The 15,891-nt window shown below is 43.3% G+C and overlaps 1 protein-coding gene across 3 annotated transcripts in view; it reads left to right on the top strand.

Moving 5' to 3' along the window:
• The first annotated feature begins 234 nt into the window (after positions 1-234).
• celf5a (cugbp, Elav-like family member 5a) overlaps positions 235-15,891 on the top strand; it is a 101,222-nt gene continuing 85,565 nt past the window's right edge. For all 3 annotated transcript variants that reach the window (XM_019897012.1, XM_019897011.1, XM_019897010.1), the window contains exon 1: positions 235-283. In XM_019897012.1, coding sequence (XP_019752571.1) covers positions 235-283 — 49 coding nt within the window. The remainder of the gene's footprint in view (positions 284-15,891) is intronic.

Below are 15,891 nucleotides of genomic sequence, written 5' to 3'. Positions count from 1 at the left end.
GATTCACCTTTATTAGGGCTGCTTCTTCCCTTCCCATACTCAATCTCCCCTCCAACCCTCTCACTAAGACCACCTCGCAAGGCTCTCCAAGACAGCTTTGGTGAACAACAAATAGCGTCGATGACACTTTTATCTGTACTTGAAAAGAAGTTATTAATATGGCCGCCAGCGTGTGAACATCAGTGGATGGAATCAACGGTCCTAACCTCGTCTTTCTTGTCTCCGTCTCTACAGATGACTCGCCCCATCCAGGTGAAACCGGCCGACAGCGAGAGCCGTGGAGGTAACCGTTTTCTTTTTTTGACCTCAGATAGGAAAGGTTTTTCATTGCTGTTGATTTCGAGGATGATCTCGGGTTGTTTGAAAACGGCATTCAAGGAGATGCGACTGCATCTGTGTGTGTCCGCTTTATGTTCCAATGTTGCAAAACGATTTTCTTTCTTGCTTTTGCTTCCTGAATATTTTGTTAAAAAAGAGTCCTCTGTATTTTGTTTTAAACTCCACTTTTCACCTGGCATGAACAGCAATAGACCAGCAGTATTTCAAAATCGATTTCTACACATAAAAGCGGCCGTTAAGTCAATGGTTGCCCCCTGGACATGATTTATGGAAATATGTTAATTCGAGGATGTCAGGGGCGGCTGTCGTCACTCTGGTGACAAATTAGAGATGTTCGGCTTTTGGCGGAGTTGTACGCTTTTTGGCATTCAATTCATTGGCCTATTTTCCTCATCTGCTGAATCGTGGCTCATTCCTTTCATGGTTTCGCTTTGATCTAATCTATTCTCTATGTACACATTTTTTGACTTCATCTGATTTTAAATCTGTTATAATGTAACTCATTCCTCCTCTACCAAATTGAAAAGAGGGGAAAAAAAACTAAAATGGAATCCACGTCATCTTTTTTTGGGCTGCTTGTTTCATGGATTTAGAACAGAAAATGTATTTAATTTTTATTTTTTTTAAGGATTTGTAGCTCATCAAATCCCCACAGAGATGCACTCAATCCTCATCGCGTTTCCGCCCGCAATGAGGTCGTAAAGAATTAAAGAGTCCTGTCTTATTGCAGCGATGTAAAGCTGCGATGGAGTTCCCCGTTTGCCCAGATGGCGACGAAGCGCAATAGTGGAGTCGTGGCCGTGCAAGGTGCCGAGTTCAAAACCCCTCGCGACACTCCGGTTGTATGTGTTGCGCGCCTTCGAATCATGAGCGTCAAAGCGCAGAGGGAAGAGGACTTGGGGGTGGGGAGGAAGTGCGTACAGCTTGGCAAACAATCAATAAATTTGCAGGGTGCTCGCCAAGATCCTCATTACTCGGGCTTAATTCTGTCGCCTTTGATCGCTCTTGTTTTTGGTGGAATGTATTTACTCCCAGGCGCGCATATATGCTAATGGGATTGAGGAGGCGATCTCTTGAACAGAGCAGTCTGCTTTTGTTGTTTAAAAAAAAAAAACAAAAAAAAAAAAAACAAAGGCACAATGTTTTGCGGCTCCAAGAGAGAAAGTGAGAGTTTCCGAAGTGGAAAAGAGGCGGGGATAGAAACGCACGAGCAATGCCAAGTGCATCCAGCTGCCGTGCTGCACTTCTGAGGCTTTACCTCAAAACCCTCCGCCGATTTGGTGTGAATTAGGACGGCTGGGCACTTGGCTGCCTGTCAAACAAAGGCTTCAAAAGGATAGGACGACCTGGTAGAATTGCTGGAAAGGCCAATAAAGCTCCGAGAGAAAGTGCCTCCGTTGCTTCCTCGCTTCCTTACCTTCACTCACCGTGTAATAGGAGTGATTAGACAAGTCAAAGATTGATGTCCCCTATAGCTCCATCGATTTAGCCATTGTGCCGCTGTGTGTCCACATTAACAATGACACTCAGCTGCCTCTTTACTTGCTTGCAAGCGGCCACTTTGAGAGTTCCCGCGACGTGCTGGTCACTCAGTGCAATGTTCACTTACTGACCGGCCTGAAGACCCCACTGAGGGGCGTGAACATCGGCCAGGGGGTGGCAGACATGAGGGTCGCACATCATCTTAAATGAACAAATCAGAGCGACACCGAAGGGAAAATTGATTCCGAGTTGTCTTATATTTCCAACTCGAACGAGCTGTGGGCCGCTGAAATGGGCAAAATCCTGGCTTGGGAACTTTCTGACATCGTACAAGGATGCGGAGGATCCAGTTGGAAAGCTCCGCCCTATGAGTGTGAGAGTGGAAGGGGAAGAGCATCTTTCTTTGTACAGCCTTTTTTTTTCCAACAGTCAAGAACCATAGAGCACCAAAATGACCCAAATCATGCCTTAGACACTTAACTACATTGTAGAAAGAAGCGGGTCATGCACTATTTATTTATTTATTTTTGGTAATCTTAAGGGCCAAAATCTACCCTTGGACACTTCCCAACATCGAAGGATGCGCATTGTGACACATTTTGTATCACAATATTTTGTAAGTGATGCAGATATCATTAAAAGTGCATCACGACCGATCATCATATTTCATATCTGGAATATGATTGGCTTAAAAATTTGCATGTGGTTCCCTAAGGAGCTCATGACAATGTGAGACTGCCCATACTCATACTTTTAGATGCCTTACCAAAAGGGTCTTAATGCTTTTTTTTGTGGTTTTTTTTCTCACAATGGGAAAGTCCTTTCTAAGAGGTCACGAGGCAAAAAAAATGTCCTGCAGAAATGGATCCTTGGATGATTTTTTTTTTTTTTTTTTTGGAGTGTGTGATTTGATTCTATTGGCTTTCACTTAGCAGCATTTTCTGACACTAAGAAGTGTTGAATTAATTACCTCTTATGTGCTCTTGAGGGAGAGACACCGGGGTAGAGGCAGTCTGGACTGCTCTGGGCCACTCTTCTGGTCCAATAGGGGCGGCCTATTCCTCTGTGGATCACATTATACTAATTAGTGACTTAATCTCATTAAGGGGGAGGAAAGTTGAGATCACCTTCATTAGGGAAGACCTTTCCAATGTGGTTTTATACCGACTGGACTTTGGCTCCCCCGGGATGTCTCGGAAGCCAAAGACCACACAGACCGCAATGTTTCTCTGCTTCGTGATGCGTTTCAAACCGAAATGGCCTGTCGCCGGGCGTCAAACGCAACCAACAATACGAGTTTCGGATGAAAGCAAAATTCCTTTTTAATATTTCATCACCCCCAAGACATTTAATTCAGAGTTGTTTTCATTCGGAGGGTGGAGGGGTGGGGGTGGAGGGGGAATCCCCCTGGCTTCCCCTTTATCTGACACCCAAAAAAAACAAAACTGGTGAACCACGTAGCGCTACACAGAAACCTCAGAATGCGCAAATTCAAAGAAAAAAAATGTACGCTGGAGTAAATTCATCCAAACAGTCTGTCAGCTCCTGCTGCTGTTTAACAAAGACACACTGTGAAATGAATATTAATGGCCAATCACCGACCTAATCTAGCAGAACAACAGACGTTTCAGATTGAGCCACCGTAGTTGTAACACGCCTCCGACACCAACGATGCAAACCATCGAGGGGCACTGTTGTTGTTTGGGTGAGGCGGGGCGGTCTCGCTTCAAGGAGGCAACCGGGACCTGTCTCACCCGTTTTCTCCTCAGATGGACAATGAGCTAGATTGATTTTCCATCATGCGTGGCGCTGAAAACCGGCACCGACTGCTGCTGATATTTCAGTTTTGAAAGACCGTTCAGAGCCTCCTCGGAGGGCTCGGCCGCGCTCACCCCCCCGGAGAAATCAGCTTCAGCCGCTTTGATTTTCCCCCGAAATGCTTTGCTCTCCGCCATCACTAGCCCACGCCGTCCTTGCGTCCGGATCTTTGGTTTAGATTGACTTATTTTCACATTTTGTTTTAGTCCACCCTGTCGCTCTTATCTTGCAAAGGACGATTACATGATCGTGTTTCGTGATCAAAATATGGCGGATAATTGGTGAGGCCAGCATACAGAAAAAGAAGCCAGCAGCACTTGCGTTATCTCCGATAGAGAATGCAAGGACTCATTAAAACTTGCGGGCATGTGTTTGAGCATGGCCTGAAAGTTTGAAAATCATGAAAGAATTGTAAAAAGCTCACGAGGAACTTTGACCATGGTCAACTTGGCCATCTTATGTTGAATAACCCGAGACGTGAGTTGGGTTTTGTTGGTGAAATATTTTTGGGTGGTGTGCCGTGAGATTTTTCGAGACTGTGTATGTGTGCCTTGGGTCAAAGGTTGGGAGTGGCTGCTCTCGAGACTTTAAGATCAAATGATCTTTGACACTCTGGAGAAGGGTGTTTGGGAATTGCCAACTGGAAGCACACTGTAAAGCATAGTGTCAAACTCAAGGCCCGGGGGCCAGATCTGGCCCGCCGCGTCATTTTATGTGGCCCGCGAAAGCAGTGTGTCAACTTCCATGTTCCATTCTATAATCTATACCGAAATCTCAAATTGTCATGTGTATTAAATAACATTGAGATTTTGCAATAATTTTCTGACACTTTACGCTCACTTGAACAATAAGTGAACAAATAGTTGACTGATTTAAAAACTAATAATCCATCAATTTATTTTGAACAATAATACAGTGTGATGATTAAACATGAATGTGTGTCGATCATTCGGTCTCTTTTTTTCAAGGCAAAGAAAAAGTAGCGTTTGGCCTGACATTGAACCTTGGTCACCTTTCCCCACAGATGTTGGCTCAGATGTCTTATAAGATAAGAAAACCTTTATTAGTCTCACAATGGAGAAATTCCCCAATTCACAGCAGCAAAGTTATGAAAGGAAGAAGTAGAAGAACAAAATGTAGGAGCTGCTGTAAAGGCAGCCACTCTCGCGGCGCCATCTTGAAGTCAAAATAACAAAATAATACAACACAATGCAAAAAACTCAGTCATTCAATCTTATGAATTGCTGTTTGAACATAGAATGACGGACGGTCCTTGACAGTCTGAAAAAAGTCACCGTGTTGGATGATCTATGACAATGTTTCCCAAGGTGTGGTTTGAGTGCGACTAGTGGCTAGCTCAATCATTATTTTTACTTTTACGTGAAATACATTTTATTTGAACCATTATTTAAGTAATTTATTTTCCTATATTCGCTCACATTGTTTATCAAACTGTACCTAATACATACAGGGTCTTACAATAATAGACTTTTTAGGAATAAAACCAAACCTGTGTTTTTTTTTGTTTTTGGGTAAAAACACTTGGGCCTACTATACTGTATTTTGTGTTAGTCATTACAGTGGAGAGCGGAGGATTTTTTAAAAGTGGTATTTGATGTAAAAAACAAAACAAAACAAAACAACACTGAAGATGAGTTAATGCCCCCCCTTTCATGCAGATTTAACCCTTTCAAGGACAGCTGTTACAAGAGCGGACAGTTTATCATGTTTTCGGATTACGGAGTGCATGAAAGGGTTAAAGACAAATGTATCATGAATAGTATCGGCTAGTTTCGGCTTGAATTTTTCTAAGCCGGTCTTGTATAGTTTGTATGTTTACTCCGACGGAAGGACAATGTTTTTTTTTTTCCTCTCGAGTTCACTGAGATGTGACGAAAGAATGAGAGGGCGAAGCAGAGCGAGGTCCAATACGTTAAAATGTAGAGCAAGAACAGGGATGCTGGGGGAAAAAAAGAGCGTTGAGATTGAGAGAGCAGGGTTACATGCTTGACTGCTGTTCCGCATTTTTTTTTTTTTTTTTTTTTTTTTGGATGATGAATTTATCTGGCATAAAAGACAACAGAGCGGTCCATGTATTAAACATCAGTGGTGTTCTTCTTTCTTCGAGAGACAAAGCTCAGTAATGAAGCAGGCAGGAAGGCCCTCTAAGCTCCACTGATCTCCCCCACCGGTGGAGACGGAGAGAAAGGTGGTTCGAAGAAAAAAGAAAGAATGACGCAAAAGACAGATTGGCAAGAGTAGAGAGGCGAAGGAAGAGAATTAGTTCCGAGACATCTGAGGTTGAGAAAGATGGAGAGCAAAATAGAGTGGCAAAAAGTGTGGCTGAAAAACCACCCAGGGAGGGCTGGTCGGCGCGGGCAAAAAAGCAAAATGCTGAACGGGAGTTCTTCTCCCTTTGGACACAAGAAAACTATAGATTAGCAGTCACAATGTGCTTGGCTGGGCACAAATGGAGATATTCCAAATAACAGGGAGCATGTTCAGAGGTTGTCGGGATCAGGCCGAGCTAATCCGAATGCTCCGGCAGGCGGCGGCCCCTTCGCCCAAATCCCCCTTGATACTCACAGAAACAATACTCAAACAGAACCTGAACAGTCCGATAGCTTCAAAAACAATTCCCGGGCATTTCAGGTCATTTGATCTCCCTTTTCCAAGACGGACCTTGTCGAGGTTTTATTGAGCCAGTCGGTTGAGGTTCCTGAAGGGCCGTATGGATGATAGAAGATCGCTGGACAGAGAAATACGATGATAAGCACTTTTGCTAACGTTGTTTTACTCTGTCAACTTCAGGTCTGGATTCCGGAATTGTTATAATTCACAATTAATCCACCGTATCTGTTTTCGTGCTGCTGTATCAATCAGATCTTTTGCAAGGTCGGTGCGATGGTTTGAAATCCATTTTGTTTGGTTTTTAAAACATTTGTTTTCAAAGTACGTGCTAATCTTTTCGTTCGGTAAATTCAGATTGCTCAAAGTGTGTTTGGTTACACTTTCCTAAAGGTTGCTTTGTATCGTATTTTCCGCACTATAAGGCGCACCTAAAAGCATAAAAATTTCTCAAAAGCCGACAGTGTGCCTTATAATCCGATGCGCCTTATATATGGATCAATATTCTGATTTCTTGCACGTAGTAAATTACATGTTGTGTAAGGTCTTTGTTCCAGCTGCAGCGATTGTGAAAATGCGATGTAAATAAAGCTGTATTGTATTGTATTCCCTTGAGTGTAGCTCCATCTAGTGGGTGCATAATGTAACATTTTTGTAGCTTCTATTCTATGCTCCTTATTTTCATATATTGTGGTGCGCCCTATATATGAAAACAGTTTTAAAATAGGCCATTCATTGAAGGTGCGCCTTATACTCCGAAGCGTCTTATAATGCGGAAGATACGGTATTAGTACTGTATTTTGTTTAGCTTGGGTAGGCTCCAAATTACCCGTGCCGCTAATGTGGATAGGTGGTCTACAACACGGATGGTTATATCGTTTGAGAGTCTCTTATTTGTCGGAGAAGTTACTGCTCGTCGAAAATAGTGGTGAAGCAGCCAAATCTCTTGTTAGCGCAAATGCAGACTTGTGTGCCGTACCTGTCACAGTCACTTCATTTCTAACACGGACAAGGTTGCTTGAAATGTTAACCGCGTTCTATTCACTGGCTTCTCAACTCATTCAGCTTGTAGACAAATGCACATTTACCATTTTCCGTTCTTATTTACCGCATTGGCTTTCAAGTGAATTGCGCTTTAGAGCTGTGTCTAAAGCCCTGGAGGGAGTAAAAAACTTTCAACTATATGAGGAGTCATTTGAGTTAAAGTAAAGTTGCAAGTCTTTCATGTGTCTTGTCGAGGGGGGATTGGTGCAGGTGAAGGACTGTAGATGTAAAAATCAGGAGAGCAGCAGACAGAGCGGCCGGGATGATGAAATCATTTCTACAGGGATGCGCGTTGCTCCCGAGGCTCAGATTGTGCTGAGGCGGTAAGAGTTATGCAGAGTCAGTGGAAGGAGTCGCGCGCGATTCGCTAATACACCGGCGAGGTGGAGATCAATTAGCCTTATCTAACAAACTACTAATGATAATGCCAACGCCAAACTTGCTGACATGGCCAAGAACAACAAGAGAAAGCAGAGTGATGATGTCATGAGTTTTGGAAGTGGTTAGGTGCAGTATTCCGTACTTTTTCCCTTTCTTTTTCTTTCTTGAACGACTATAGAGAAACATCCAAAGTGAAACAAAGCCTGCTCGGTGAGGCTGGTTGACCTCCAGGTTTGCGTAATAATGTGAATTCATTTTTAGTAGGCCGCCGTTATTACCTTTGCTGGCAATATTTTCAGAAACATTGTTATTATATAATCTATTTAAGAGTAAAAAAAAAAAAAAATAATCGTTTAAAATTGTGGTGTATGCAGACTTTTCCTGACCACTCGTCATTTTCATTCATGTTCCCGAATGAAATGTCACATTCAAGGTGCTCAAGTTGTTTCATTGTGGGGTAGGCCCGACTCGTGCCAGACTCCAAAGTGTGTTCTTCGTAGCAAAAAACCGAAATGGCAAAAAACTGTTTCGAGCTAAATTGTATCTCCACAATCGAGTACTAAATAGTTTGCACGTTTTAATACTTATCTACCAACAAATATTATATATTTTCAAACAAGTCTCTAAATTCTCTTAAAATTTGACTCTTGGAATCAGACGTTAAAAGAAAAACAGACAGCAGAAACACTAACATGAGGTATGTTTGAGTAATAAACAAAAGACTGGCCGGATAAAACAAAATGGCCGACACCTCCATGACACAACGAGGCATGACGGCGTCTACTTGATCCCTACAAGAAAGCATTTATTAAAGCATGTGAAAAGAATGCGCTCAATCTCAAGGTAGTTTAATTGTACGTAAACTGAGCAGTATGAAAACTGGGCCCAAAAAAAACTAAAAATCACCACTTCAGGTGTGTTGATTTTTAGCGACTCCACTGTGGATTGCTTTCACGGCACATGCGATGAGCGCACAGATGCAAGCGGCAGAAGGCGTCACGTGATCAAACTCATAAAAAAATAGTTAAAGTTAACAACCGTTTTGACATTTTAAGCTTCATAACTTTTTTTTTTCCCCCAAGATACGATTTCACGATACACAAATGTTGCCGTTCTCGCTTTTCCTTCTGCGCAAGTCAGTCTTTTTTTTTTTCAAAGACAAACACATTTTTGAGGACGGGCTCCACTCGGATCAGCAAAGGTTACCCTTGTACACAGAAAGGAAAGGTCAGGAACCGTGTTTCGAGTTTTCCTGCCGCCGGGAGGTAACTCCAGTTTGGAGACCGCCTTGGAGCAGGAATCCAAGCGGGCAGCAAGGAAGCGGCGACGCGGGGGCAGATAGGGACGGTCGGGCCGGAGATGGCGGCGCTGGAAGGAAACCGAGCCGAGGACGGACGGCAAGGTTATCCAGTCAGCCGCCGCCTCTCGGCCCCTCCGCTGTCACCCTTAATAACACCCTCTCCCTTATCACCCTGACAATCACCTTGAGAAACAAACTCCTCCTTCAAAGAAGCCGGCGGGATGAGACGATGGGCAGCGCGGACGGGCTCGTCCCGTTGGTTTCATTACGGCCGTCCCAACTCTTTGGGGACAAACAAGAGTGTGGATCAATTTGGGGCTCAATTGTGGTCACTTCATCATTCCATTTTTTTTTTCTCCTCTTGTTCTCTGTGAACCCCTTAAACCCGGCAAAGAAGTGAATTGATGTGGAGCAGTTGTGACCGCAATGGATGCCGCTATCCTGCGCCGCGCGCCGCAGTGCACTTTTGTGAAATGCTTTTGAGAAACAACCCATGATGGAAGAGCCCCACTTCTGTCTGTCCACTTACGTGTCTATTGGTTTCTTTGTCTCTCCGCAAGTCCATTTATCTATCTGGCGCTCTGTCCGTCCATTTAGCTATCAATTTAATGCATTTATTTGCTTTTTTTTTTCTTTCTAACCACTGTAGTAGTAAATTTAAAAAAAAAAAAAACACAACTTTAACACTTGACAAGTGTCTTGCCAATTTGACTGGTTGGGATGGTAGTCTCTTCGACCGTCGACAAAAAGTCTCACTTCATGAGGGACATGTGGTCAAATCAATATTAATTTTATCATTTGTACTAATGGGAACAATGTGATTTTGTGTGTGTGTGTGTGTGTGTGTGTGTGTGTGTGTGTGTGTGTGTGTGTGTGTATACCATGTCTGCGCGTGGTCTCTTTTGGCTGATTGGAGATGACCTGGAGGAGGTCAAACAAGGACTCTGATTGGACATTGTGGCCCAGGCAATGTCTTCCAAATCACCGCAATCACCCTTTTGTGCCTTCTCGATGCTTAATGACTCCACTTCATAAGAAAGTGGAGTGGTCATCAAGCAGCCCCCCCCCCCCACACACACACACACACACACACACACACACACACTTGTGGTGAGGTCAGGCTTGGCAGATCGGGTGGGGCGCTGCAAGCCTCAGAGCAGGGAGAGCACGTCCACCAACAGATGGGAAGACATTAAAGCACACACGTGCATTAACTATGATGAGGTGAATTTACAGTCGGTATAACAAGCCCACACACACCCCTGTTCAAATGCCAGCATTTCGTAATTTAAAAACTGAGAGCAAGAAAAATCATTTCAAAATGTTCCCCGCCATTAACGTGAGCTACAACTTGTACAACGCAGTCATTTCAAGAGGGAACGTAAAAATAAACAATGGAAATAATGTCTTTGAACTCGGGATGTGGCTGCGTTCACAATCAGTCGCATTCAAGCCAATGTTCAGCGGGAGTCAGCACACACCTGCCCCCATTTCAGGTGCCTCTGATTGAGCTCAAATAAAATTCACCTGTTCCAGTATGCACTTATTTCCATTTTTTTGCTTTCTTGCAAATGTGTGAAGGCTTTATTGTAACACATTGACTGGTATGTGGAACGGTTCATAATTACCTCCCATCTTGACGATGAAAACCATAACCGTAAAGCTTTATATTCAAATAAATACACGTGCATGAAAGAATAGACTCAAAGATATCTGTTGTCAGCGCATCTGCAAAGTTGTGAAGCATAATGATGTTAATAGTTGACTGTAATTTAATCCCCCTTGAAAAATCAAGCACAAAGTGGACATTGGTGGTGAGCCTTACAGGTGGTGCATTTGTGATGAGCGTCAATGACTTCATGTCGTCTTTAGCAGACGTCGCCATCAAATGACGACATAAAGCACCTGTCCTCTCATTACTCCAAAACATTTCTACCTCCTCCCACATCAATGGAATTCCTGGTGGGAAGTGCTAGCCGGTAATCAGAAGAGCCAAAACGTAGGAACGTGCAATCAGAGGAATGAGATGAGCCCATAGCCAATGCAGTCCGCTCACAGCAACTACAATCTATATTGACCCCCGCAAGCAAACACGCAAGACCCGTGGGCCGAACTCCAGTCATCGTAGAACTTCCATTAACAGCACAGACAATGTTTCAAGGTACAGTCAAACCTCGGTTTTCGAACGTCTCTGTTCTCGACCAAATCGGTTTTCGACCAAAAATTTCAAGTTTTTTTTATGCCTCGGATGACGACCGAATTTCGGTTCTCGACCAAACTGAGCGCACTTGAATGCGTCACTTGACTCCTCTCGCCTTAGGAAGTGACGCTTCCTCGTGTAGCGTTCCATTGTGCACAGACGTGTTCAATAAAGATTTTTTTTTTTTTTTTAAAAAGAGCGTGGTTTCGGTTTTCGAACAGCCTTCTGGAACGGATTATGGTCGAAAACCGAGGTATGACTGTACGTTGATGTCAGTTTGTTTTTTAAAGAGATGTTAGTGGTGCCGTGAGACACAAGTGAAGCGTTTTTTGTTTTTTTTTTGGAGGGGGAATCATCCATCGTTTTTGTTGTTGTTGTTTTGCATTGATTTTCAAACAAAAACTTGAAGGGCCGTATTGGTGGCAGTGAACTCAACTCAACTGACTTCACAACAGGCAGCAGTTTGGCAGATGAGCAATTCTTCACAAAAAGAGGCTTCGAGCTGCTTTTTGCCACTCGGAGCTGACGTTTGTCAAACTAAACATACAGCAGAACCAAAAGAATAAATGTTCACAGTTACTGGGGGAAAAAAAATCTCACAGAATTAGAATAGCCTTGGCTAAAGAGCCACCTGCTGCTTCACCAAGGCATTATATGAAGCTGGCTGCTCTGGAAAATTTCCATTCCAAAACATTCTCATTGGTTGCTTTGCTGTCTACTTTTTAGCCGAACAGACTTGAAATGCTGTTGATGATGTTAAAGTATGTCATATTATACAGTATTGTGTCGAACATCTAAATCTGTTAACGGCATGTTTTGCCACGACACCAAACAGATGGGTAATTGGCTATTTTTGAGTGGCTTCAGAATGTTAGGCGGGCCCAGTCAGAGCGGATTGTGTCTGATCCGCTGCGGGCAGAATTCACTGGCCTAATTGTGAGACCTTTGCCCACTGCGCTCCATGTGGAAAGAACATGTCCTGTGTGTTCACGGCGAGAGGCCAAAGCGCATCACGAGCGCGGCTTTCCAGTAAAACTGACAAGAGATGACAACAAAATATGCTTTGGCCCTTTCGCAAACTGCATGTTTTAATGCATAAAAATGATAAACTCTCAGCTGAATTGTTGTGTTGTGCAGGCTGTTAGATCACACAACAAGCGACAAATAGTGTTTTGGAACATAGATAATGAGAAAGAAAAAAAAAAAAACAAGCAAAGCTGCTTTCACCTCGGGGTGCGCACAGAAATAAACGTCTCTTTCTCCTACCAGCGGCCAACGTATGCATGCGCCGCCGTCACTTTTTATTTATCCAAAGCGGCACAGTGCAATCTCACTCTCAAAATAGTGGCCTTGGCGAAGAGGGCGGGGGGGGGTATGTAATATCGCAACATGACGTCTTCCAGGTGGATGCAAATGCCAAAATATAAAATCCAAATTTTACCCTTTAGGACCGTATGGATGGCAGAATAAGATGGTGGCGTTTGTTTATGGGAGGCAGCTATAAACAACATGCAGTAGCAGAGAATAGAACATATTTGAATTGCATTTGAATACTATTAACTCGGCTGCTTTTGTCCCGATACGAAATGTAATTCAAGAGCAGAAATGAAAATAGGCCAATTAAAGAGTTAAGGGTCTCGGTAAAGCTAAAAACGCCATTGCCATTGAATGATTGTGTTAAAACGTGAAAAGACACTAAAAAGAGATTTAAAGGGACATGTGGAAATGGGACTTTTTAATTGCTTTTCCTCTGAGACGATCCAAAAATGGACCAGATGGTGATACGAGTCCCACAAATGTAGACTCAAACGACGGTACAAAAAAAAAATTGGAGAAAAACGAAGGACCAGCAAAGTATAAACAGAAAACACCAGCGACACAAAACCAGGAAAAGCCAATATGAACAAGACGCTTGCAAACATCAAGGTAATTTTGCTCGCCGAAAATACACAACCCGAAATGGAAAAATGACACGAAACTTAAGTAGTTCAAGAATAACAACAAATCTAAAAATACTTACGAAACAATAAAGCTATCAAAACAAGAGTGACTATAACAACAAACGAGGCGTCTCGAAAATGTTTCTTGGGCAAAAAGCATGCAAGGTCAATAATCCGACAGTGACTTTGCAGCTTGGCAGCTCCTTAAATAAATGGCAAACTTTGATTGGTGCGAAATCATACAACCAAGTTTTTTTTTTTCTTCGGGTTTCCTATGTCAACAAATGTCTCTTTTAAATCAGCCATTCACATTTTGGCCATACCATTACTTCTTTTCATTGATGTATACATTGTGGAAATCGGATAATATTTGGTCAAGATGTGCCAATTTGAAGATCAGGAATGAACTTTACTGGAGAAAGTCACCATTAAAGTTGGTGAAATGTACTTCTTAGCAACGCTAAGCTAGTTAGAAGCCGGTTTTCAGCAGATGGCCTCATGTTGGCTCATCTGCGTAATGACGGAGTTCCGAATTCAATCGTAGGGCTGTTTGTGCCAGACACGATGTGGGGAACTTTGTTTTGCACGCGGCAGTTGATGAGTTGATTTTCTTTGTCATGAAAGTGTCCTTGCAGCCTGTCTTTTTTGGATGTTTTTTTTTGTCTCGAGGCATTAAGATGAGAAATTCCCATCAATTCCAACGGTGTGATCTTTACTTATTTTTCTGGTGTTTGAATGAGAAATCTGGAAATCGATCATTTTCACGTCGTCGAGCTCAAAATCGGGGCCAGGTGACTTCAACAGTTGTAATTTTTTACTTGTCAAAGCGAGCCAGACAAGACGGTCGTTGACGTACCAAGATGTAGCGTTATGTGCCATTAGAGTGCGCACGTGCATGCGTGTTTGCGTGTTTTGGGACATCAACGCTGCTTCACTAGGCACCAAATAGAGGCTTTTAAATTAGGCCCGCGTCTCACCTGCCGCCGACATCTCACCTGTGGGGACGACAAATAGCGCCGCGCGCATGCTTACGCCTTCATGATTACCCACACGCCCGCTCGTCACAACGTCATCTTTCCGCCCATCCGCCTGTCAAACCAGCGCTGGGGTAATGAGGAGGAGAATTTGTCCTTCCGTGGCGGACGGCAAACTGATTGGAACCATCAAAGGTGTCGCGAATGAAGGGCAAAAGAGTTGCGCGTTATTGTTTGGATTAGCATTTCACAACGAATCCATCTTAGATTGGATGCTAATTCTGAAATCTTCAAATAGATGCCGAAAAAATATGACACAAAATAACACAGCGCGCCGCTCTGGTTGCATTTCAAATCAGTTGCTAACCAAAACCGCAGCACCAAAACAAGAGTGAACAGGATTTCAGATGAATTAAAGGAATGCGAAATCTTACCGCATGAAGAGCACTTCAGTGGTCCTCTTGGTTTTTTTTTCGTTGACTATCCATCTTATTTTCTTACTCTCCAACCTGCACAGGTGCATGACAGTTGTGTGGAATTGCTGGCCAGACATTTTGCTGCTCCACAGAGCGTTATCGCCCGGCAACGGCCGCAGACAAGCGAGTCTGTAAATAGACAGCGTCATTTCGATTGATTAGTGGGCCAGGAGACTCCGACCGGTGATCACTCCACATTGTTGTGTGCATTCACGTTTATGTTCCAGACAGCCATGCGATTTATTTGTTCCACCCAGTCTGCCTCACTTCTTGCAATTTCTCTGCATTATTTTTCCTTTCGCTTGACCCATAATTGAATTCCACCAAGAAATACTATTTCTTGTGAAATGATTGAAGAAATAAAAGACACTCTCTCTCGATATATTCATCGGAGAAAATGAATGCTCCTCGCCATGACATGAGGCTAGAGTTTATTGACTAGTTTGAGCCACACTCATATACATCCAAAGTCAGTTCTTTGGGTGAATATATTATTTCTAGTTTGCCGACTTTTTCCTGGACCTCATCTTGTTGGAGTCTTTCAAGAGCACACGAGAATGATTGGCGACTCCATCCCCGTGCAAAAGCAGACAATGGCAGTCTCGCCACTTTGGAGCTCGGGAGCTTGTGACCGCGGCGCAAACACTGATTGCCACTTTAACATGAAGGGGAGGGGGGAGGGGGGGCGGCATGCTAAAACACAAAGGTGGCCGAGGTTGCGTTCGGCAGTCAAGCTTCAAACGACCTTCTGGTTGCTGAAACTTCGGCCTGACACCAATTTTACAGAAGCTGAACTTCAAAGAGGCCTTTGATAGGGAGGATATTGGATGAGATCTGGGCGACTGAACTTGGCTCTGGCTTTTGGAGTCTGTGTCTGGCCCCGCTAACATTGCTATTATGAAAAACATATATTTTGGACTTTTGTCCACACCTACAATGTGTTTAATTTTGATGAAAAACATTTTGCGGTACTAAATTGTTTGCTATTTTGTATAGAATGAAGCATTTTTTTTGGGGGGGGCGGTTGTCTTTTGTTTTGGGGAGTAGCTCAATCAATCCACATTTTTGCTTGCTCTCTTTTCTGGAAATTACCTTTTTTTTTCCTTTTTTTTAATACCTTTGATTAGCTGAAATTAAATCAGATACCTGAAGAGAAATACATTGAACCGCGATAGAAATTCTCATAAAATTCGCGGCATACTCGGTCGCGCATGAGTACATGCACGCATACGTTTGTCATTTCATCCATGCGATTGCTCCTCTTGCCCACTTATTCATGATAACCAGCCCTGCGCGCAGCAGAAATAAA

The sequence above is a fragment of the Hippocampus comes genome, unplaced genomic scaffold, assembly GCF_001891065.2.
Source record: "Hippocampus comes isolate QL1 unplaced genomic scaffold, H_comes_QL1_v1.1 scaffold22, whole genome shotgun sequence".
Lineage (NCBI taxonomy): Eukaryota > Metazoa > Chordata > Actinopteri > Syngnathiformes > Syngnathidae > Hippocampus > Hippocampus comes.
This window is presented reverse-complemented; position numbering and strand designations above follow the sequence as displayed.